Source organism: Bacillus rossius, chromosome 14 (genome assembly GCF_032445375.1).
Source record: "Bacillus rossius redtenbacheri isolate Brsri chromosome 14, Brsri_v3, whole genome shotgun sequence".
Lineage (NCBI taxonomy): Eukaryota > Metazoa > Arthropoda > Insecta > Phasmatodea > Bacillidae > Bacillus > Bacillus rossius.
The window spans coordinates 41,170,469-41,193,497 of NC_086341.1; the positions used below are offsets into that span (position 1 = coordinate 41,170,469).

General features: G+C 38.0%; 1 protein-coding gene across 1 annotated transcript; it reads right to left on the bottom strand.

Moving 5' to 3' along the window:
- Positions 1-15,772: 15,772 nt before the first annotated feature.
- LOC134538809 (uncharacterized) lies at positions 15,773-21,349 on the bottom strand. Its single transcript, XM_063380311.1, has 2 exons — positions 21,275-21,349; positions 15,773-17,758 (listed from the first exon to the last, which is right to left on the bottom strand). The coding sequence occupies exon 2, from the start codon at positions 17,754-17,756 to the stop codon at positions 15,924-15,926; it is 1,833 nt and encodes a 610-aa protein (XP_063236381.1). The 5' UTR covers positions 17,757-17,758; positions 21,275-21,349; the 3' UTR covers positions 15,773-15,923.
- Between the last annotated feature and the right edge of the window lie 1,680 nt (positions 21,350-23,029).

The window sequence follows — 23,029 nt, forward strand, 5'->3', positions numbered from 1 at the left end:
CATTATTTTTGTACTTACCTAACCAAGTACCTTATCTGTTATAGGTGCAACGATTCGTCACGTTCCATGAAAAGTATGTATAAAATACTAAATTATTTAATTCATTTCCACAAAACCTCAACTGCATTCCCGCAGTAAACTGGAGTTAACTCCAGCAAAAAAAAAAAAAAATAACCTTTCATCCAAACAATGTAATTAAATAATCAATTAAATACTTAATTTTGTCATCGATATGAGACAACTCTAAAGGCAATGAATGCTGCAATTATATTAAGTTAAAATTATAAGTATGATGCCACGGTCTCATTGCATATCGCACAAAAATGGAAAATTTCACAAGCAGCTTTAACATGTCATACAATAAATCTTTACTAACATAATGTTTTGAAAACCAAAGTTGAGCTAGATTTTTATTTTATTTTTTTAGCAATCTAAAAATATGTGAAATTTTATTGAGTGTTTAGAAATAAATTTAAATATTATTTTTCATATTGTTTATATTACTAAGTTACTAATTATTTTAAGATTGCGAAGCAAAAATTACGAACCATAGGCTAATCCAGTGCCTGGGTGACAAAGCAATTATATATTTTAGTTTTTTGATTTTATTGCTAAATTTCTTATTATAACACAATTAACAATTTTGTAATCCAAGAATTATATTTCTTTAATACAGCTGAGGATATTTTAAAATACATTTACTTTGCAAAAAGTTTTCTTCAAAAGAATCATAATACGATTCGGAGATTCATCATAAAGTGCACGCTCAAAGCTGCTTCCGTGTTATACATTACGTGTTTGCGAATCATCAAAGTCAAATTAATAAATATTTTGATAATAGATATCGACATATCCAACCACAATTGAGGAGGTTGCTACAACAAGGGCCCATACTCCAAAACAATGTTCCGAGATATCAAGGTGAAAAGTTTTCTTGGTGGTTAACACACTTATTTTTAGCTCCATTTTTCACTAAATCCAGAATAGTTCTTCGTTCACTTAACATACTTTCACTCCTTTTAAATACAACTATTAATACACAAACACATTAAAATAGTAGGTAATCTATTTATCTGTAAACTTTAACAATTAAAATGGTTCTCTTCAAAAAGGGCTCATAACAACATCACATAATACTTTTCATACCAACACAACAAATCACAATTTCTGGATAATATTTGGTGACCATGGAAATTAAGATATGTTTTGATATGTTTTGATGTTTTGAATTCTCCCCAAAAAAGGGCCCGTGGTCTCATATGCCCTTATTGCAGCAACCTCCTAAATTATGTGATCTGGGAAGTCTATGTGGTGTCACTTTCTTCCCCTTATGTGCCTATTCAGGGAGCTTTCGATTTATTATTACAAACCCATTTTCAAAGCTCATACGAATACACGAATTTTCTCTGGGCTATAAAATATATCTAAATAATAATTGTATTGCAATTACAAAAATACTTTTTATGATTGGAGTTTTATTTAAGGTAGAATGTGATTTGTATTTTAAAATTACAGCGAGAATACAAATAAGATTTCCGGACCAGGCCATACCGCCTGCCTGCCTCTTTGCATATATTTAATTTCAGATGGAAGTTCCAATTTTTCAAAAGCAGCCAAACAGACCAAAACTTGATGCAGTACGTGTAGCAAAAGAGCATGTAAATTTAAAAAGAAAATTAAAGCAGCAGGTTTCAAACAATATTTCAAGCTGGGTGTGAATACTTGTTCATGTGATGAAAGTAACATAATAATGTACATTCACTTACTCCTGCCAGTGATATTTTTCAAAAAAACACTTTTAAACAGTGAAATGACAGTTTTACTTTTAAAAAAAATCCTTTGTAGATGTGCTCATATATGTACTGCACACGTGTATAATTTAAAGAAAACTGCAAAATAGGAAAGAAAGGTTGTTCTTTAGTGCCCCATCTACTTGGAGTTGATAATGAGTAATAAGACAAAAACTGGGTCAAACGGAACGTATTGGCAATGTATTGAAAATCTCAACTCGTATTCCAGAGGATACGAGTTGGAATCCCGTTCCAGATTTCCCGTGGTTTCCCTGGAATAACTCCAGGCAAGTGTACGGATGGTTCTTAGCTGAAAACCATCGCTGATTCCAGTGACAATGTCTCTTTCCTGTGCAGTTGTGTCCTGCTGTGTCGTTATCGACGATAAGTGACGAAGGACCTCTATCAGTATTTTAAAGATTTATTAAGCTCTTTACAGATTTAAAAAATATTCTCCCCGACCATATCTATTGTATTTTAAAAGTGAATCCTTTGTTTTTACATTTACTCCAATATTAATTTTTATTAATATCAACGGTGGCCTGTCGAAAGTTCGGAATTCGTAAAATCTCAAAAGACTTTTGCCTTAGAAAGAACCAAAAGTCCGCAAAGTGGCTTAAGAAACCATACCTACAAGCCACTCTAAGCCACCGAGGTCATGACCTTGACCTTAATTCATGACCATAAACTTGAAATATTTAATTTTTGACCCGCATGGTAGACTCTTTTTACTCTGTCCAACTCTTTTTCCAGAACTATCCTTCTGTTTCCCGTAACCAACCTGCTTGTAATTAATACATGAAATTTTTGCATCCCGCATGTAAGTGCCCGGGGTTTTCCCTGTGTCTATGCAGATTTTACCTGGGCCCAACTTATCTAGTTTTAGTCTAGGATAGTCAGTGAGGGGAGTTAGTCATGGCGCCAATCGCTGCCATGGCTGGCCAATCCCCCTCCTAGCACACGATGCATGCTCCCTCTCCTGCATGGCTAACAACCTGCATTATTAGAGCGTATAGGCTTCGGCCTGAGACACACTTAGTCTCCCTCCCTAACCCGGAACCCTCCCCAAACTTAGTTTTTAGTTAGGTTAAGAAAAAAATGACACCACTTTTACTAAGTAATTAGTCGTCAAGTAGATAAATTAACATTACTAACATAAAAATTTGTACTAGAACCTCCATCCCGAGTTTTTTTTCTGGTAGTTATGGGCCCGCCCAACAGATAGCGTCACGCATCGCGCGAAACATGGTTTCAGTTTCCAGTGTAAGAGTCGCACTTCTACATCCCCCTCCTTCCTTGTTTTGTGGTGCGCGTGCTCCGGTGACGTCAGGAGACGACTGCAGCGCTGCGGAGCGAGTGCGGCGAAGCGGGCAACTAGAGCACTGCTAGCGGGGTGACGGAAGACTGCCATATAGGAATACTACCATAATGCCAGTATTCCGCCTGGCCTCTTCGAAAAAGGCGGAAAAGTACCATAACGGAAACGTGCCATACGTCCAAAGGACGAAACGGAATTCTGCCATATTTTCTTACACTCTCCATGGAATCATGGTATTAGGAAAGAGATACCATGGAATGAGTACAGCGGCATTGCCCTCGAAGTAGTGTATAGAATACTCGGTAGGTAGCGCTGTCAACCCTCCAGCTGTTTCTCAGGTTAACTTTAAAGATTACAGATAGCGCTTCTGACGGTGATAGTTGCAATAACAAATCATATCCAGATCGCAGACGAGAAGAAAGAAATGTTTCCAAAAATGTATTATAGGTAGCTCTCTATTCTTATTACGACGATTTGAAAAAAAAATACATGTGGTACCTAGTATTCCATTCTGCCAAAATTTCTTATACATTATACGGAATGAGGAAAACGGCCTTACTTGTATAATTGTATAATTCATATAATTTACATTTTTGCACACTGGAATAATTGAAACGCAAATACTCAAGGATTTTCTTATGTAATGTTTTCGTTATTAAGGTGACTGAACACAAAAACCTCTGATATGAAGGTTTTTAATGTCTATAATAACTTATTTAAAGTCTACAAAATGTGTTTTTAAGATGCTGAAATGCGAGGGAAATATTTTTGTGTAGTGTAGTTTGTTGGCACAGCGCAAGCAGCACAGGCGCTCTATGGGAGACATTGGCTCGTACATTTCGAACGTTGATGGGCTTTGCACAGGCTTGCAGTCTTTCAAAAATAAACTCTGCTGAAATTTAAGTATATTTTATATTAGAAAATAAAAATATATTACTATGCGTAGCATATTATCCTGTTTCATTAAAACTGTCAGATCAAATTGAAAATAATTTTTTTTGTACTTTACAGCACCTATAAACAAATTATGACATAAAATAACAACAAAAACACATGACATACATTGATACACATCGATGCGACAAAACACGAAACAACACAACACACAGATAGATAATGCCCATTTTAACCAATTGGTTACTTTGGTTTTCACAAAAATCTTAAACCGAAACTAAAATGGTGCATATAAATTAAATATGTAGATGACAAAAGTTTTACCAATTAATGTTTGTAGATTATTCAAAAGGAGTTATAATTTTTTACACATATTATAGTTACTAATGGTTTTAAAAGTGTCACTAATTCTGTAATTGCAAGTTGGAATTCTTAATCCAAACCGAGTCATTATGTCTCAACCAAAAAAATTGGTAATAAAATGTATATAATAATAAGTGCATCACAGATCGAACTTCTAATAAATAGAAAATGCTAATAGGTTATATAGGAATGTACCATATTCAAAATAATTTAAATGCCTGAAATTTTTAAATATTAATTTGAGAACTTTTTGCATACTTTCAATTCTTTTCTAAATAAAATCATTTGATGTAGAGAAAGTTTTAATTTTAATGAGACCTAAAGATCTTCATGTGTTGCTAATAGTATTATCTACATGTTGGTGAAAAAAAGCTCGGTATCAATATAACTCGAAGGTCTTAAAAGAGGACACCAAGTTAAATGTCATTACTTACTATGTGATAATTCTGATTAATTAAATTCGTTTTTTTACTAAAGGTTATACAATAAATGCTATCAAAATTCAGAGACTTATGTTAACTTGAAAATCAGAAACAGACAACTAAATATCTTGCTGAATAGTTTCATAAACGTATTTCCCAATTATATATTTTTTTCTTCAGCATCATTTCTTTATCAATTCTGATTACAGTTGGAATATCATTTATTAAATATTAAAGAGTAGAATCGATAAACTACTACTTTGCGGAACACCTAATACCATGAAAATGCATTTGAAATATTGACTGAAAAGCATCTATTTGTAAGATAATTAAAACATATATACCACGCATTGCTTGACGAGGCCTAAAATTGATAATTTTTTAATCATAAGAGTATGTTGGAAAGTATCAAAGGCGTTGCTCATGTTGAAATAAATAGAATATTTTATTTAAATCTGGATTTATACTGGTACACACACATATAAAAAAGCGTGTATTAAATACGATATTTCTGATTGAAAACTATGTGGTTTTACAGAAATAATATTTTCAGGAATAAAATTCATGTGACTAAAAATATTTTTTCGTCAAAAACTTCTAAAATACTACAAAACAAAAATTTCTGATTAAAATTTAACCGTCAATAATACTTCAAGAAAATATATACAGATAAATGGTTGAACACACGACATCGGTATAAAACCACACACTTAATTAATATATTTTATGTACATAAGCAAAACATTTTTTAATGTTTTAAATTTTTGTTTGAGCTTTATTTATAACGTGGTGGAATGATAATTCTACAGTTACTAAAAACTAAAAAGCTACCAAAAATATTTTTTCAAAACTCCGTTCCCCCGGAGAAACCCCCGGAATGGCCACCGCATGGGGAGCCCAAGAAAAGAAACGGGCTCCCCATTTGGAAGCCACCTGGAAGGTTTTTTTCTGTTCCACCCACCGTTTCTTTGGTAGCCTGACTTGTTATAAGGGATTGTATTCCTACCAGAGAAAATGCCACCATTTTGTCTGGGCAATCCGCCTTGGAGGAGCCGGGGCGCGATCCCGGGTCCTACAAGTCACAAGACAGGCGCTCTACTCCAGAACCAGAGTGGTAGAGCGGATACTTGCAGTCTTCTTAACACTGACATGATGTTATCCCACGTGTTTACTGTAGTTTCTTGTGTCATCAACACGTACAGTACGTGCAGTAACATCTAACCTCGGTAACGAACAAATTTATGTATTCTTAGTTAGCATGAATAATGTAATTTCATAACAGTGAAATATAGTTTGTATAACTAGTCTGGTAATTTTTTAGTTGATTTTCTGCAAACAAACTTACAGTCCCACTGTACAATAATTATATAGAAATATAGACTTGTAAACACATATGTAAGAACTTGCACTGTCGATGGTAAAGTTATTTTGAAATAAATGTTAGATATTTAAAGTGTGTTTAGTTTAAATATGAGGTACTTACAAGCTTGAAATTATTGTATAGCCTAAACATTTTAAAGTTAACTTTTTTATATTACTTTTGGCTTTCTTTAGTTTTACCGTGCTTAACTTGCGCAGCTAATACTGGAAAGCTATTCAAACAACTGTTTGCAAATAATTAAATATTGGAGATACTGGGGCAACACGAAGCATAAATAATGGTAACACTATTTTATAGTGATACAGTTATTTTCATGTAAATGTACAAATATGTAAGTTTACATGAATATTTCTATTCCATTTACAAAGAAAATTTACGGTGCACAACGGGAAACAGAATAACTCAACGATGAAACTTAACAGATAAAAATTGAAAAAACAACGGCTATACAGAGATGCACAGGTGAACCCAGCTATGTGAAGAAACGGTGATGAACACCGTAAGCAACAGTTAAGCGAAAAAAACAGATATTTTGAAAACCACAACGATAATTGCGCAGTCTAACACAGTATACTTATGATTCCTAAAAGAACAGTTGCGGAGTTTCGGGAAAGATCTCTTTCCCCTTATTAAGGCACAAACAGAGGTTTGTCATGACATACAGTTTAATTATAAATGGCTTATGTCCGAAACTTCATCCTGAATTAATTTACCTATTATTTAAAATGTTGTTTTTCAGTGGAAATTTTATTAAATGAACTACACTGAATTTGTCGATATTCACATAGATAGGCCTACTGACATAGTTTAAACAGATTTGTGTTTTGTTTGTTTAATGTGTATATTTGTTTTCACTTCTGTTAACAAGGCACATGTATTAGTGCAGAGAAGCTTATTCAAAAGATGAACCTGTTTCTGTAACAATAAGTGTCAAGAGCGTAGTAAAAAAAAAGGGGGGGGGGGGTGTAAGTAGGGTTGACAGATTTTTTTTTAGACAAAGAATTTTATTTTACAAAAATTACAATGGTAGGAATTTCAAAAAGTACTAAGGGATCATCAACTAACCTAAAAATGTATTTTCAAGCATTATTTTTGTAAAAGAGTTTCTGGCTTCTGCCCTCCCCTTCCACAAATACTGTCTACACCCATGGTAAATGAGTAAACAAAATCACATGTAGTTACACGATATACTCAAAAGACGTGAATTAGAATTTTGGAGACCGTAATTTTTGATAATTTTACTTACAATATTAGATGTCAATAATTTTTCAAGACATGTGATAATAGCCTACATGGAGTACTATAGTCTGAACTATGTATTTTTACTGTTATGCAATAATCGTACACTCACGCTTGTAGCATAAGGCCATCTGAAGATGAGAAAAGATATACAATCGAAGTTTATGGACCGAGTCGTAAGACACTATATTCGTATTCCAGAGAACCTAGGTTCAAATCCCGACTGGTAATTGTCATATCATTTTTACGTGAAATGTCTTAAAAATCACAGCGAAACATATGGGTACCAAAAAAATTCTGACGAAAAGGTTTGTATCATCTTGCTTTAAGATGTTCCTAACTATATAGGCTTCCGCCTGAGACGCACTTAAGTCTTCCTTACCTAGACCTCCTAAATACACTTAGTTTTAATTTAGGTTAAGAAAAAAATTCTGTTCAGTGTTCTCACGACTCAGATGTGATATCGCGGTGATTCGTGTGATTGTGTTTAGAGAACTGACAACACTGGGCAATACAGATTGTACGTTCACCGAAAAACCTTAATTTTTATATTATGCCTTCGGTATCTCATTTATCATATCACAGGCCAATGTTAAACAGAATTTTCGTCGAATATTAATTGAAATAAATAGTAAGTTACCATTTAGTGTCTATTTGAATTAAAAATTTTAGTACGTAGTCAATTTATTGTTTTTATTGTTTTTATTTTAAACTATTACACTAAAAGCGACTCGCTGTGACATAGAAGTTTCACGTGAAACCAACGGCCGTGAGTCTCGATACAACCCCACCGATTTTTCTAGAAAATTGGTTGGATGGTTCCTTACTGTAGGCTAATTCCTTTCACATTGTCGCTCTACTGGGGAGTTGTGTTTTGTCGTCTGCATTGACCTCGCTATTAATATGTTTACGGACAAGCAAGCATTTCAGAATAAGAAGAAAAATAATATCGGAAATTGGCTATTTCCCTGGTAAACATACATAAAAATTATTTCAAGGCTTTCATTAATTAATATTCTGAAATTTTTTCACTTAACCAGCTCATTACAGTATTTCTAAATTATTTCTTAGTCATTTAAGCAGTTAAAATATAGGTCTAATTTCACAACTACTTAATCAGTAAAACTTAGCAAACGTAAATCGTTCTCAAGTAACGTATAACAAATATTCTGTATTCACAGCTCACAGGTTGGAAATTCTGTTATTGTTTTTATCTATTCTTAACGGCAATTGATTTGTTCTGTATATCTATATGTTAAAATACTCTTCTAATGGTTTTCACGGCACATGCTAAAAACATAATGCTGGAATCACAATACCCTGTAACATCCCCAACATGACAAAAACAACACCACAGCCATTAAGAAGTAAGTTAGTAGTGAAGTCAGCCCACGAAAAGTGAACCCCAATAGCCCATCAGAAACATAATGTGGATATTATTAATGATGAAGTAACGTAAAAATATTTTTTTTGTGAAATCATTAATGCTTAAGTTTATTTTATTGTTCTTTTGACAGACATTACATAAAATAAACTCAATTGAATTGCCACCTCAGTAGTATAGATGACTATTCACCTGATGGTGATAATCTGCAGTGGCATTGTAAACATATGATATAAATAATGCAGTATTTTACCTACTTAGCTGTCGGTTGTCAGGGAATTGTGATTTTCGGACACTAGATTGTATTTCAATTCAACTAGTGGCCTGGAGTTAAAACATTAATTAGAATCACAAGACTTTGTATGCTGCTTATTTATACAAATTCTTTCTAAGATAATAGACATAATTTACTCATGTCGTTCGAGTATTAGGACTGTATGGTCGCGCTTTAACTCATGGTAGTTTTCCGTCACCTCCAGGCGGAATTATTGCATTATGGTAGTCTTCCAGTATGGCAGTCTTCCGTCGCTCCCAGTCAAAACAGGAGGAAAAGTGACATAATTGAAAACTACCATATTTTTATTTTTACAGATCGCGGTTATAAGTATACAGTGCTGCTTCCTATAACCAATTTTTAAAACATTTGTTTCTATTAGTGCGCGATCTGTTGAGTTGATTTATGACTGGAACTACAGAAAGTAACCGTCAGAAGCGCTATCTGTAGCCTTTTAAGTTAACCTAAACAAACAGCTAGGAGGTTAACAGTGCTACATAGTGACATATTCTGTACACTAATTAGAGAGCAAAGCAGCTGCACTCATTCCATGGAGTGTATAAGGAAATATGATAGAATTCCGCCTCGTCCTTTGAACTTATGGCAGATTTCTTTTATGGTACTTTTCCGCCTTTTTCGAAGAGGCCAGGCAGAATACTGTCATTATGGCAGTGTTCCAGTATGGCAGTGTTCCTCGCCACCCTGCTAGCTGGCAGCCTGCGTGCTTGGGAAGCCTTCTTTTCACAGACGAGAGAGCCAAACGCCCGATCGTGCATCTTCGGGTTTTTATTTTGTTCATTGAAACTCATTATAACTAATGGTCAATTAGGTTAGGTTAGCTACGTTATAAATACTTTAAAACATTGTGGACGGTTGATTTTTTTAGGATAGCTACATTAAAGATACTGTGAAATCATGTAAACGGTTTCCTAGCCCTGGATAGCTACATATTAAAAAGTTATTTGTTAAGCAACCATAAAATGATTTTACAGTATTTTTAATGTAGCTATACATACGTAATATAACAAACCATCCACAAAGTTTTAAAGTATTTATAATGTAGCTAAACTATCCTAATCGACCGCAAAATTTAATGCCACACCGGTTTATACAATGAGATAGAACGGGGGAAAAAAAGCGAGCACGAACTTGGGGGAACTTCGGGTGTGGCTCTCTCGTCTGTGAAATTAAGGCTTCCCCTGCGTGCTCCGGTGACGTCAGGAGACGACTGCAGCGCCGCGGAGTGAGTGCGGCGAAGCGGGCAACTAGAGCGCCGCTAGCTAGAAGCCTGCGTGCTCCGGTGACGTCAGGAGACGACTGCAGCGCCGCGGAGCGAGCGTGGCGAAGCGGGCAACTAGAGCGCCGCTAGCTAGTAGCCTGCGTGCTCCGGTGACGTCAGGAGACGACTGCAGCGCCGCGGAGCGAGCGCGGCGAAGCGGGCAACTAGAGCGCCGCTAGCTAGTAGCCTGCGTGCTCCGGTGACATCAGGAGACGACTGCAGCGCCGCGGAGTGAGTGCGGCGAAGCGGGCAACTAGAGCGCCGCTAGCTAGAAGCCTGCGTGCTCCGGTGACGTCAGGAGACGACTGCAGCGCCGCGGAGCGAGCGTGGCGAAGCGGGCAACTAGAGCGCCGCTAGCTAGTAGCCTGCGTGCTCCGGTGACGTCAGGAGACGACTGCAGCGCCGCGGAGCGAGCGCGGCGAAGCGGGCAACTAGAGCGCCGCTAGCTAGTAGCCTGCGTGCTCCGGTGACATCAGGAGACGACTGCAGCGCCGCGGAGTGAGTGCGGCGAAGCGGGCAACTAGAGCGCCGCTAGCTAGAAGCCTGCGTGCTCCGGTGACGTCAGGAGACGACTGCAGCGCCGCGGAGCGAGTGCGGCGAAGCGGGCAACTAGAGCGCCGCTAGCTAGCAGCCCGGGTACTGGTACTGGTACTGGTAGGTTGACGAGCAGAAGAACTGTAGCGATTCCCACCGGTCGCCCAGTGCTATCGTCGACGAATCACAAGAGGAATGACGCCGCGGACTGAAAGGTAGGTGTCTATGGCAGGCCTTACCGACCTTCCAGTGGCGTCAGCTGCAACAGGTGGGTCGTGAAATGGCGCTACAACACAGTCTGCAACGATCATGCCCGACGCCCCGGACTTGTACCGTGAACCCCAAAGAAAATTATATTTCGTGAGTGGAAGAGTGCGTTAACGAAAAAAAAATTGGTTGTCTGTAAACTCGGTTTACGGACGATAGTTAAACGTGACGACGTCATAACAAAACATTAATAAAATGATTGCATACTTTGATGAATAAAATTGAATATTTTTTATTAAATTATCACTATTTTGTATGGATACAAAGGAGTGAACTGAAATCTACAATTCAATTGATGAATTAACTTTTATTTGCACTCATTAATTCAAATATGTTTATTATTTTAACGAACAGATTATTTTAACTATAACTTTTATCCAAAGAAGGAGTGAAATTAAATCTACAATTTAATGATAAATTTACTTTTATTTGCACTCATTATTTCAAATATGTTTAACGAACAGATTATTTTAACTATAACGTTTATACATGTTTGCTATTTAACTTCTTCCAATCTGTGTTATTCTGTTAAGGATAGGACGATGGTAGGAAAAGTAGGAACGAATGGGAGTGTTTCAAGTTTAATGTGCCTCGAAAAAGTCAAAATTATGGTTGTTCCAATCGAATGGAAGAGATTGATGCGGCGCAAGCGTACAATGAGCGTAACGGGACAAAGCATAACGGGACAATGAGTCATCCTTTTTCGTGCGTGCAGCCAGCGTTCAGCGATTTATTAGACGTTGTCACGTCAAAAAACTACAAGGAATCTCTAAATTGGGATCCAACCGGTATACATGATATAATATAGTGCGCGCAGTTAAAGACTTATCCTAAAAGAACTATTTGGTTATATTAATTTTAAAATTTGCTAGTTATGCTTTTTTAAGAACATTGTTTTGGAAGTGAAAACTTATTTAGCCGCGTTGAGCGATTTTCGGTAGCGGCAAAACTGATGGGTTCGCGTCACCGACATGCTAGTGACGTGTTGCGCCAGACTGGCGACGCGCAGCGGCCTGTGTACGTGTATACGCATATACACACTAATACATTGTATATACTCGACTGTATCATGTGCGTGTTGAACTCTTTTTTGGATGTAAAATCTTGTGAATTCGCATCACCGACATGCTGTAGTAGCAGCAAGTGAAGTTAAATTGACCGCGCTGAGCGATTTTCTTTTGTTTATTTATTTACCTAGTGAATGTAGACTATTTGTGGATTTAAGTTAATAGTTATTTTGATTTTTCAAGGATAAAATTTCATTTATTCTATTTTTAAAGTTATATGATTTCCTTTTTATTTTCATTTTCCAAGGAAATTTTAACGTAATTATATGGTACATATTGCGAGTACTTATTGGCTATTATTTAGTAGGTTGTTAAGTTGAGGTTATGTTTTTCTTTTGTTTATTTATTTACGTAATGATGTTCTTCAAATGTCAGGTTATTGATTTATGAGAGGTCTTTTGAGTATTTGTGGATTTAAGTTCTTTTATTTTTTAATGATAAAACTTCATTTCTTCTAATTTTAAAATTATTGTTGGTAGGAGCAAAAATTATGGGTTCGCGTCATCGACATGCTAGTAGTGATGTAATACCAAGATCATTTTCTTTCGTACATTTGACGTAGAAATGATGTCATATTACACATTTAAAGAAACAAAATTTTAAGTTTTCACTTCTGCATGGCTGCCTTTTCGGTTTTTTTTTTTTTTCATTGTACCATATATGTACTTTACTCATAAACTGACCATCTTCCTTGTTTTGGCACTTGACGAGACTAAAAATAACGTTATCCATCCTTACTTAATATTATAAATGCGAAAGTACTAACTCTGCCTGTCTGTCTGTCGCGCTTTCACGCCAAAATTACTGAACCGATTTAAATGAAATTTGGTACACAGATAGTCTAGAGCCTGAGAAAGGACAAAGGCTACTTTTTAATGCGAAAAAAAAGGGTTGTAAGGGGTTGAAAAGGGGGATGAAAAGTTGTATGGAAGTATCGTCATTTTTAGAGCTTGAAACTTATTTTTTTTAGGCTGTTGATTCGATATAAGTAAATATTACATTCAAAGTTTGTAAAAGTTTTACCCTCAAGGATGTAAAATAATAGGGAATAGGGGATGAAAGTTTGTATGGAATAATGTAAGGTTTATGTGAATGTTTTATAAGTTTGCGACAAGAGTCAAAGTATTAAGAGCTATTCTGATGTAACATTTACGGAGTCATTACAAAATGTGGAACTGAAGTTAACGCGAGTAGGAAACTTGCCAAGCACCGCGCCGTACACAATGAGCGCTGTGCTGCGCGGGTGGTGGGGGGTTGCAGAAGGGGGGGGGGGGGGGCTGAGCGCAGCCTGGTCTAGGTGGGGTAGTATGCCTAAGTGTGCTTACCCGAGTGGGCAGACACGTGAGGGCAGACGACTGTGCCACACGCATGCGAATACTGATTTTTTCCGCTGAAAATTCATTATTAATTGTAAAATAATTAGCCTGAATAATTTAAAATGCTACCCAAAGACAATATTCCACGCGGACGAAGTCTAGTAGCAAATAAGTCCTCAGAGTGTCCGACGGCTACGCTATGCAAACCGCATCGTGATGTAAGAATTTCATTGTACGGGAATGTCCAACCTACAGTATGTAAGAACGTTCCAAATTGAAAATCAAAATTCACCAAATCACTTCCAATTTTTAAATGTTCTTCGAAAACTGACCATCTTTAATTATTGACAAAAATTTTATTTATGGTTAGAAATTTTATTGAAAATTCGTGTCAATAAAAATAAAATATGGAGAGATAAAAAGAGGTAACGCACATCCTTGATTAAAGAATTTGATGTTAAACGAACAAATTTAATAAGATGTTAGATCCTCACTAGACACAACTTTTGCTTAGTGCTTTATGACTTATATCCATTTTAATTTGGTTAAATTCTTAGAACACAGCAATATAATATAAGTAAATTAAAAATAATGATGGTGTTCGTTGGTGGTGTACGCTAATACATTGTAGATTTTGCATTTAAAAACCACTTGCAGTAGCAAACTCTACTATAAAATACGTCTAAATCATCAGCCATGATTATTTACAATTAAATCAGATTAAAAATAACAATTAACAAAAAATAAAATTATTTGTTTACAATATTTCGTAGTGGTGTGATTGGAAAAGGTATTTATTTCCCTATAAATATTTATAAAACAACTAACTTGCTTTATATAACGTATTATGCTTCAAAAACCGTTAAAATGCTTACTATCTGGCAGTAAAATTTACGTGAAGGTATGCCAAACTTAAATGATTTAGGAAAAATAAATACTTTGTAAAATTTAAGGGTGCGTGTCCTAAGAATCGGAGATTTCCCTCATAGGTCTTCGTCATATACATATCGAAGAAGTATTTATACGTCCTTATTCACACAGCTTTGTACATTAAATTGTCTTAGTGAAAGCCAGGTTTCTCAAAAGCGAGATGATTCTCTGTTTGCCGATGCCAACTGCTGTGAAGATGGGGGAGCTGAATTGTTGCCCCTTGGAAGGGCAGCCCATCAGGATATCTTTAACAGTGGTGTTTTTGAAAGGTTGTCTGAATGGTTGCCCCTTGGAAGGGCAGCCCATCAGGATTTTTTTTGACAGTAGTGTTTTTGAAAGGTTGTCTGAATTGTTGCCCCTTGGAAGGGCAGCCCCTCGGGAATTTTCTGGCAATGGTTTGTTTGTACAACGACTGGAAGAGCAACCCATCCAATTTCTGAAAACATGTTTCTTTAAGTGTTTAAATAATCCTGAAAACTTACTATCCACTGTCAGAAAAATCCTGAAAGCCTGCCCATACAAGGGGCAACAATTCAGACAACTTTTCAAAAACACCACTGTTAAAGATATCCTGATGGGCTGCCCTTCCAAGGGGCAATAATTCAGGATTATAAAATTACGAAAATAGACACATTTTAAGATACTGGAAGGGCTGCCCTTTCAGTCGCTTTACAAACTAACCACTGTCAGAAAAATCCTGAAGGGCTGCCCATCCAAGGGGCAACAATTCAGACAACCTTTCAAAAACACTACTGTCAAAAAAATCCTGATGGGCTGCCCTTCCAAGGTGCAACAATTCAGACAACCTTTCAAAAACACCACTGTTAAAGATTTCCTGATGGGCTGCCCTTCCAAGGGGCAACAATTCAGGATTATAAAATTACAAAAATAGACACATTTTAAGATACTGGAAGGGCTGCCCTTCCAGTCGCTTTACAAACTAACCACTGTCAGAAAAATCCTGAAGGGCTGCCCATCCAAGGGGCAACAATTCAGACAACCTTTCAAAATCACTACTGTCAGAAAAATCCTGATGGGCTGCCCTTCCAAGGTGCAACAATTCAGACAACCTTTCAAAAACACCACTGTTAAAGATTTCCTGATGGGCTGCCCTTCCAAGGGGCAACAATTCAGGATTATAAAATTACGAAAATAGACACATTTTAAGATACTAGAAGGGCTGCCCTTCCAGTCGCTTTACAAACTAACCACTGTCAGAAAAAAAAATGAAGGGCTGCCCTTCCAAGGGTCAGCATTTCAGTCGCCCCGTGAAGATGAGAGTTTCTCAAGTACAATGTTTCAATTAAATATGTATTTGGCATTCTTTGAGACTGTATTATTTTTCTTTGACGTTCATAAATAAATGAGTTATGGACTTTCATGTATATAGCAATGGACAGATATTTTAAGGCATTTCCTTGTGAGAAGACTTCGTTAAGAAGTTGCACTGACTTCGTTGAAAAGTTCACAACATGTGAAAACTGTTGACTATAAATTCTAGCACTGCAGCCAACATTCCGAGGAGTAGTCCAACACCAAGAAGCGCGAATGGAATCAGCAGGTAGTTCAAAGTCAAGATTTTAAGTGTTCTTGTCTTGCCGAGGGTGGTATTCCTGAGCGGTTCGTCCAGGTAATCCCGCCTCACCTTGGCCAGGACGCCGGCCTCGCTCAGCCGCTGCACCACGGCGTTGATGCGGTGCAGGAAGGGGTTGCTCGTGCTGCGCCCTATGAACGCCAGCGGGAACTTGAAGAGGCAGCCTTCCAGCACGTGCATGAGGGGCAAGCCGTCCCTGCGGTACTCGGGGCGCGACACCTGGCGCTCAGCCGGAGTCCTGAAGTACACCCGGCTCACGTTCCTGTGGCGCGACAGCATGCGGAACGCCTCGTCGTCGTCGATGATGACCATCAGCTTCTCCGCCAGCTGCAAGGTCTGCTCGTCGAACTCCGTCTGATCGAACATGTCCTTGGTCTCCTCGTCGTCCATGGCGATGGAGATGGGCCAGGAGGACAGGAGCAGCTCTTGGGCGGAGCTCATGTCCGGGTAGAAGTGCGCGGTGGAGAGGTAGCTGCCCAGGGAGCCCTGGTAGCAGCTGGTCATCACCAGGCTGTGCACCAGGCACCACCACACCACCAGCCTCTGCGCTAGTCGGACGGGCCTGCGGAGCGTGGAGCCCCACAGCACCAGGGACACTGCATCCATCGGGGAGGTCCCGGCGACTCCCAGCCAGACGGTCCCCAGCAGCGCCGAGGTCCCCCAGTACGCTCCCCAGGTCCCCGCCGTGAAGGGCATCACCACGCCCAGGTACGCCGGCACCTGCTCCGACTTGGGCACCACGAACGTCACGCACGCCTGGTCGTGAGGGTACACCGCGTACCGCCTCACGAAGTGCATGAGCAGGTACTCGTTCGCGATCAGCAGCTTGTTGTGCGTCTCGTCGTTCCTGAAGAATGCCCTGGACTCGGGGAGCGCGTTCACACTCCCGTTCAGCTTCCGGACGACTATGCCGTCGATGATTCCGTCCGGACCGGCAAGTTGTAGTTTCCCGCTTGGATCCGTTTTGTACTGCAGCATCGGGTGGTACTTGGCACTTGTGTAGTTAAACACGTGTCCATTGCAGTCGTACAGTTTTCTTACGAGAGCATCAATACTTGATTTGTCTACCGGCAAGGTCACAATTTCCCCGTTACCCGTACCAAGAAATGGATTGTAAGTAAATGCGCTAAAAAGATTTTTTGTTCCACTTATGTCATCAGGATAGGTTGTAGATTGCGTTCTACAGATGACGACGGCATTTAGTATGTTATACGATTCCCAGCAGTCTCTCAACATTTGGTGTACTTGTGAAGACACGTTTAAAGCTTCTTCTTTTACAACCAATACAAAAATTGCTCTTGAACTCCAAATAGCAGCTCGCAGCCATTTTGGTTCCACGAAACATTTCTCGGTGAGACTTTCTATAAAATAAACAAACCCCACGCTGTTTTCTGTTGTGTCTGTTACTGCAAACTGGTGGTAATGTGTTTCTTCTGTCAAATTTTGCACGATCAGAAGGGGAGCTATAAATCCATCATGTATTTTGAATATGAAACTATCTATTCCCGTGTAATCCTGTGTGTATTCCGTACAAATAACTAGCAAGTACGTTCGGTTTTCGAAAAAAATTCTGGTTAAGGTTTCAGTAAGGAATATTTGTTCTGATGATACATCACTAGGATGCTGGTGTAATCTCTTCGACGATAGTCCATTCAATGTCGCTATTGCGTGGGCTATCACGGCTGACTTGAGTAGACAGTTCATTCCTGAAACAAAAGAAAAACATGTGTGTTACATATAAATGAATGTTTGGTTGGTGGGTTGGTGAGTTGGTTGGTTGGTTGGTTGGTTGGTTGGTTGGTTGGTTGGTTGGTTTGTTGGTTGGTTTGTTGGTTAGTCGGTTACTCGGTTACTCGGTTAGTAGGTTGGTTGTCCTTATGTGTAATTAAACCATTCATCAGATTGCAATGAAACTTGCACACTACTTGATCTTTGAAGTACGAGGAATGTCACTGTCTGGGTGATATAACGTACAATAGGTGGCGTACGAGACGTCTCTTTTCGATGGTCCGAATAATAATGGTGGTGCGCGATCTGTATCCATGATGGTATTAATCTCTGGAGTGGTTTTATGTCTTGAAGTTGGGGTCAGCTGGTTAGCAGTTGGGTAACAAAACAAATCGTACCTCTACAAAGGCTAATCTATACGTATAATAAGCTTATAGTTTAAAAATAAACGCTTTTATTGTTGAGTGAACTAAAAATTAAAAAATTAAATTAAATTTTGGGTTTTTTTTGTCCAACATCCAAATAATACACCACAAGTCTGTATAACTAAAAACGTGATGTGCTTGATATCATTTGTCTTAAATTTTCTATCAGTAATAACAATATGATTTGTAATAGGTTTTTCTATCACAAATATAGGATGTAGTCAATACGAAAATTTTAGAATATAGTCATTATGAAAATGAATTTATGAACTTAATAACGATAATGAACTTAAAATTAATAAAGGGTGCTTCATGGACGCAAGAGGGGCCCGCGGATATTTACTGAAGAGGGGGGGGGGGGGTTTGCGGTCCGTGAATTTTGCACATAATCTACAGTGCAGCCTTCAATTTTATGCACGGTAGATACCCAACTCAGTGATAATGGTAACGTTCGCCTTTCAGCCGTACCACAGCTGTATTTCGCTGGAAACTGAATGGCTATCGGTTTAATTATATGAACATAATCTGTGCCGAAATCAACACGGACTGATGGAATGTACGTATCATACACTTGATCACCCCGGAAGAGTGGCCAGATAATTTCGGATTTAGTACCCATATTGCCATTAACGAACCCCGCGCACATTTTCCACCATAACCTGACCTCGGAAACAATCTAAATTAAAAAAAGGATATATTTTTTAAAATTTTCGAAATTTAGGGTTATTAATCCCTCCCCCCTCCAAGAGGAAGAAAGTCGAAACCCGGGTACATTTTCCATCATAACCAGACTTCAGAAAAACTTTAAATCCGAAAGAAAGTATTTTTAAAATTTTCAAAGTTTAGGGGCATTACAGCCACCCAACCACCCCCCACCCCCTTTTTTTTCTTACCCGGGCACATTTTCCACCATAACCTGACATTTTGTATCGGAAACACTCCAATTCGAAAAAGCATTGAGTTTTAACTTATGTCTTAAGTTATCAAAATATTGTATTGTCAGGTGTTAATTATATGTATGCAAATTCTCAACACATTCGGGCGTCGAAAAGCGGGTAAAAATTGAATGGAAAGAGTTTATTACATAGTCCGTTCATACATACAGGTGAAGCTAATAAAAGTGTGGTAAATATGAATGTTTGTTTGTTTGTTTGTTCCGTATGCGTTCCTATGCGTTTCGATGAACCTTTGGTGAGTTGTTGTGCGCATGCCCGCGAAGGTTTCTGAATCAGTACAACCATTTTGGGTGGCAAGCGTATCGTTTCAACAAATGTGCGTGTGTCATATAATTTAGAGACGGTTCATGTGTTTTCGGTGTATGAGTGAGTGCACACGCATTGCAGAATTGAATTAAATACAAGATAGGTAGATAACTAGACTAAGGGATATAGCGATATAAAAAGAGATTAGAGAGTGAGAATTAAAAAAGAGTGATAGAGGGAGATAGAGTGATAAAGAAAACCATAAAGATACAGGTAGTTTGAGAGATTGAGAGAGGCATAAATAATCAGCTAGAGTGATAGCTATAATAATATATACTGATATATATAGAGCGAAATATATAGATTTATAGAGGGTGATATATATAGGTGTATAGAGGCGAGAGATATATATAGAGAGATGGAGATAAATTGATAGTGATAAAGCTAGAGAGGTAGAGAGACGTAGTGATATATATGTAGATATATATAGTTAGAGATACAGACATAGAGAGATATTGATAGAGAGAGATAAACGTATTAAGCAATAATGTAATAAAATTCACTGACATTTATCTCAAGCTCAGGTATGGCGCAGTAGAAAGTGAACCTAAGTTACATCTACACCAAAACTTAATTAAAAGCCAGATATATATGCTAGTATATGAAATAAAGTGCAAACTAAAAAATATTTTTGCACAAAAACAGTTGTGATCTTGTTTGTCATTTTACAAGTGAAATTCATTACATATTATTACTTACTTCACTCGTAGGACTCACTCATTGCAAAATTACTTGGTATTGAAACAAACTTCACCGTGGGTAACAATGTAAATGTTGATAATCTTGTGTTGTCTTGTCTGGTTGCTATGGAAATACGTCTCGTTTGTGTTTAAGTAATGAAAACTGAAACAGACTAATGGAATTTCTTTGCAATATAAACCAATAAAGATAGTGTCAGTATAAAATAATCGATAGTATCACTAAAGCCCAGTGACGGTGGTTTAGAAGCATTTAACACGCAATCACTCCGACAAAAAATGGCGTAACTAAGGTGCATATACCCTGTGCACTGATGTCAAATTTAAATGATAGTAGTTTCACTATGTGGGGTGTGTAACATAACTCGTGTGTAGTTTGTAATACCCTTAATCAGGTTTTATTATTGATTATATCCGCTCAAATTGACCAAGAATCAAAGTGCAGTATTCCTATTTTCTAGTGAAAATGTAATGTTCGTTTTACAATCTGTATTACAAAAATGTTTTGTTGTCCAATTGTATGTCTTATCGCAGGTAAAATTTTATAAGCGAGTTAATTTTGTTTCCGAAGTTGTACATTGATCAATAGTGGTTGCTCATTCCATCTTTTCTCACTTATTTCTGATTATTTAAATTTGTACTAGCTGCAGTACCCGGCGTTGCCCGGGCTAAACACATGGAGCTTTATTGTCTGCGAGTTAAAGCAAACTGGATAGCGCTATATGACAGTGTGTTGGACATATAGAAATGTCACACAATAACTGTTTGTATGTCTATGACCTATGATTTTTTGTTTACCCATGGTGATCGGTTATTTATTTATTATTAATTATTAATTATTAAGACCATTAATCGAAATAAAAACTATATTATCTATCGAGTTGGAAAAAATTACACATAAATGCCAATTTTCATCGAAATCGGTTGACATCAGGACACTGGATTTATATATATATATATATTAAGATTAAGATATTGTTTCCAGTGGGGTGGAACAGTTACGGAAAGGATAGCCGAATTAATACAATTTAGAGCTTTTTTACTAACTAATATTTACACTATTTCTTCAATTATAACAATCCTGATGTCTGTCCAAAAATTAATCATACCTTCGTAAGTTCCGCAGTTCACTCTCCCCACTGGAGCCGGGTTCGTCTCTTGCCACGCACCTTTGCCCCAACACGGGAAGCCTTCATTTCACAGACGAGAGAGCCACACCCGAATTCCCCCGAAGTTCATGCTCGCTTTTGTTTTTCCCGTACCACAACAGGTGTATTATTTTGGTATGTAGCTTACTCATACGTCATACGCCGTTCTATCTCATTGTATGAACCGGTGTGGCATTAAATTTTGCGGTCGATCAGGATAAGTTAGCTACATTATAAATACTTTAAAACATTGTGGACGGTTGGTTATATTTGGTAAGTATAGCTACACCAAAAATACTGTAAAATCATTTTATGGTTGCTTAGCAAATAACTTTTTAATATGTAGCTATCCAGCGCTAGGAAACCGTTTACATGCTTTCACAGTATCTTTAATGTAGCTATCCTAACCAAATCAACCGTCCGCAAAGTTTTAAAGTATTTATAATGTAGCTTACCACCAAACCTAATTGACCATTAGTTATCATTAGTTGTTAAAAATAAACGTTCACGGACACACGGCAAACGGAAAATATGGCGGCGATTACAAATAAATACCGTTTGCCTTGTTTATGGTCTTTCCTTTTATCAACACCGCCATATTTATTTACAATGAACCAAAAAAAAAACCTTAGATGCACGATCGGGGGTTTGGCTCTCTCTCACTGTGAACAGAAGGGTTTTCCTCTTCCCCCCCCCCCTGCATACTGCCTCACGCTGCTCGCTTGTCCGCCGCGCACACAACAGCGCTTCCCGACGCAGCAATCACCACACAAGAAGCCTGTCACCACTCGTACTTCATCACTCACCCTCTTTCACTTAGGTCACTCCGAGTGTCCGCCTGTGTCGCCACCTGCCCGTCACTCACTCACTCACTTGCATTCAGTCATTTGATGAATTTATCATTCATTTAATAAAGTTACTAAACGGTACACTTTCCACAACAATGGCTAAAAAAAAGTCTATGATTTGTTCCACAGATCTCTGAGCATCGCATCGTCCATAAATTAATCCATTCCGATTTAATATCATTCTTGCTTGATTTAACCGTCCAGATGAGTTTTTAACTTATCTTGGTGTTAATGTTCAAGAATGAATTACATCTTTTAGATGTCACAATTATTCGGATAAATGCGTTTGATAGTAATACTATTCGATTACCTAGGTCTAGTAAACGGAAGTTTATTGTTTTCTCTGTTTTTTTTTTATTTGTGAGTCAAATTCTATATTATTAAAGTCTGGGTTATTTTTATACACCCTCTCGGAGCCCCGCTCTGGAAACATCTCGTAGCGCTTTGAAGCGACGCGTCATCGAGGTCGACGAAACACCTGGAGTTGCGAGAACAGTGGCGTCCTGGTTACGCCACTTTACGCGGGCGTCAACTTCTGGGGACGTGCAGCATTCGCAAAGGAGCAGACAGGCGCCGCTCTAATCGGATCACCATGTGGCATGGTGACGGGCACCACCTGTGCCCGGGACCGCCCCGGGACCACCGGGCCGACTGGCCTGCCTCGTCGCTCATCTCTAGCATCCTCGAAACAATATCCATGCATGCCTACACACATGCTACGTGCATTAAATATGAGAAGCTCGTTATCACGGGCAGCTTAAGCCACAATTAAGAGTGGGGTTAGAGGTTTCAACTCAAACGACTTCCAAAATATCTTTGACTACAATACAACTGTCACACCTATCACTGTGTTGTTGTTGTGTGAGTG

Coding starts and splice junctions, on each gene's coding strand:
- LOC134538809 (XM_063380311.1), bottom strand. CDS start 17,756: ATGAACTGTCTACTCAAGTCAGCCGTGATAGCCCACGCAATAGCGACA.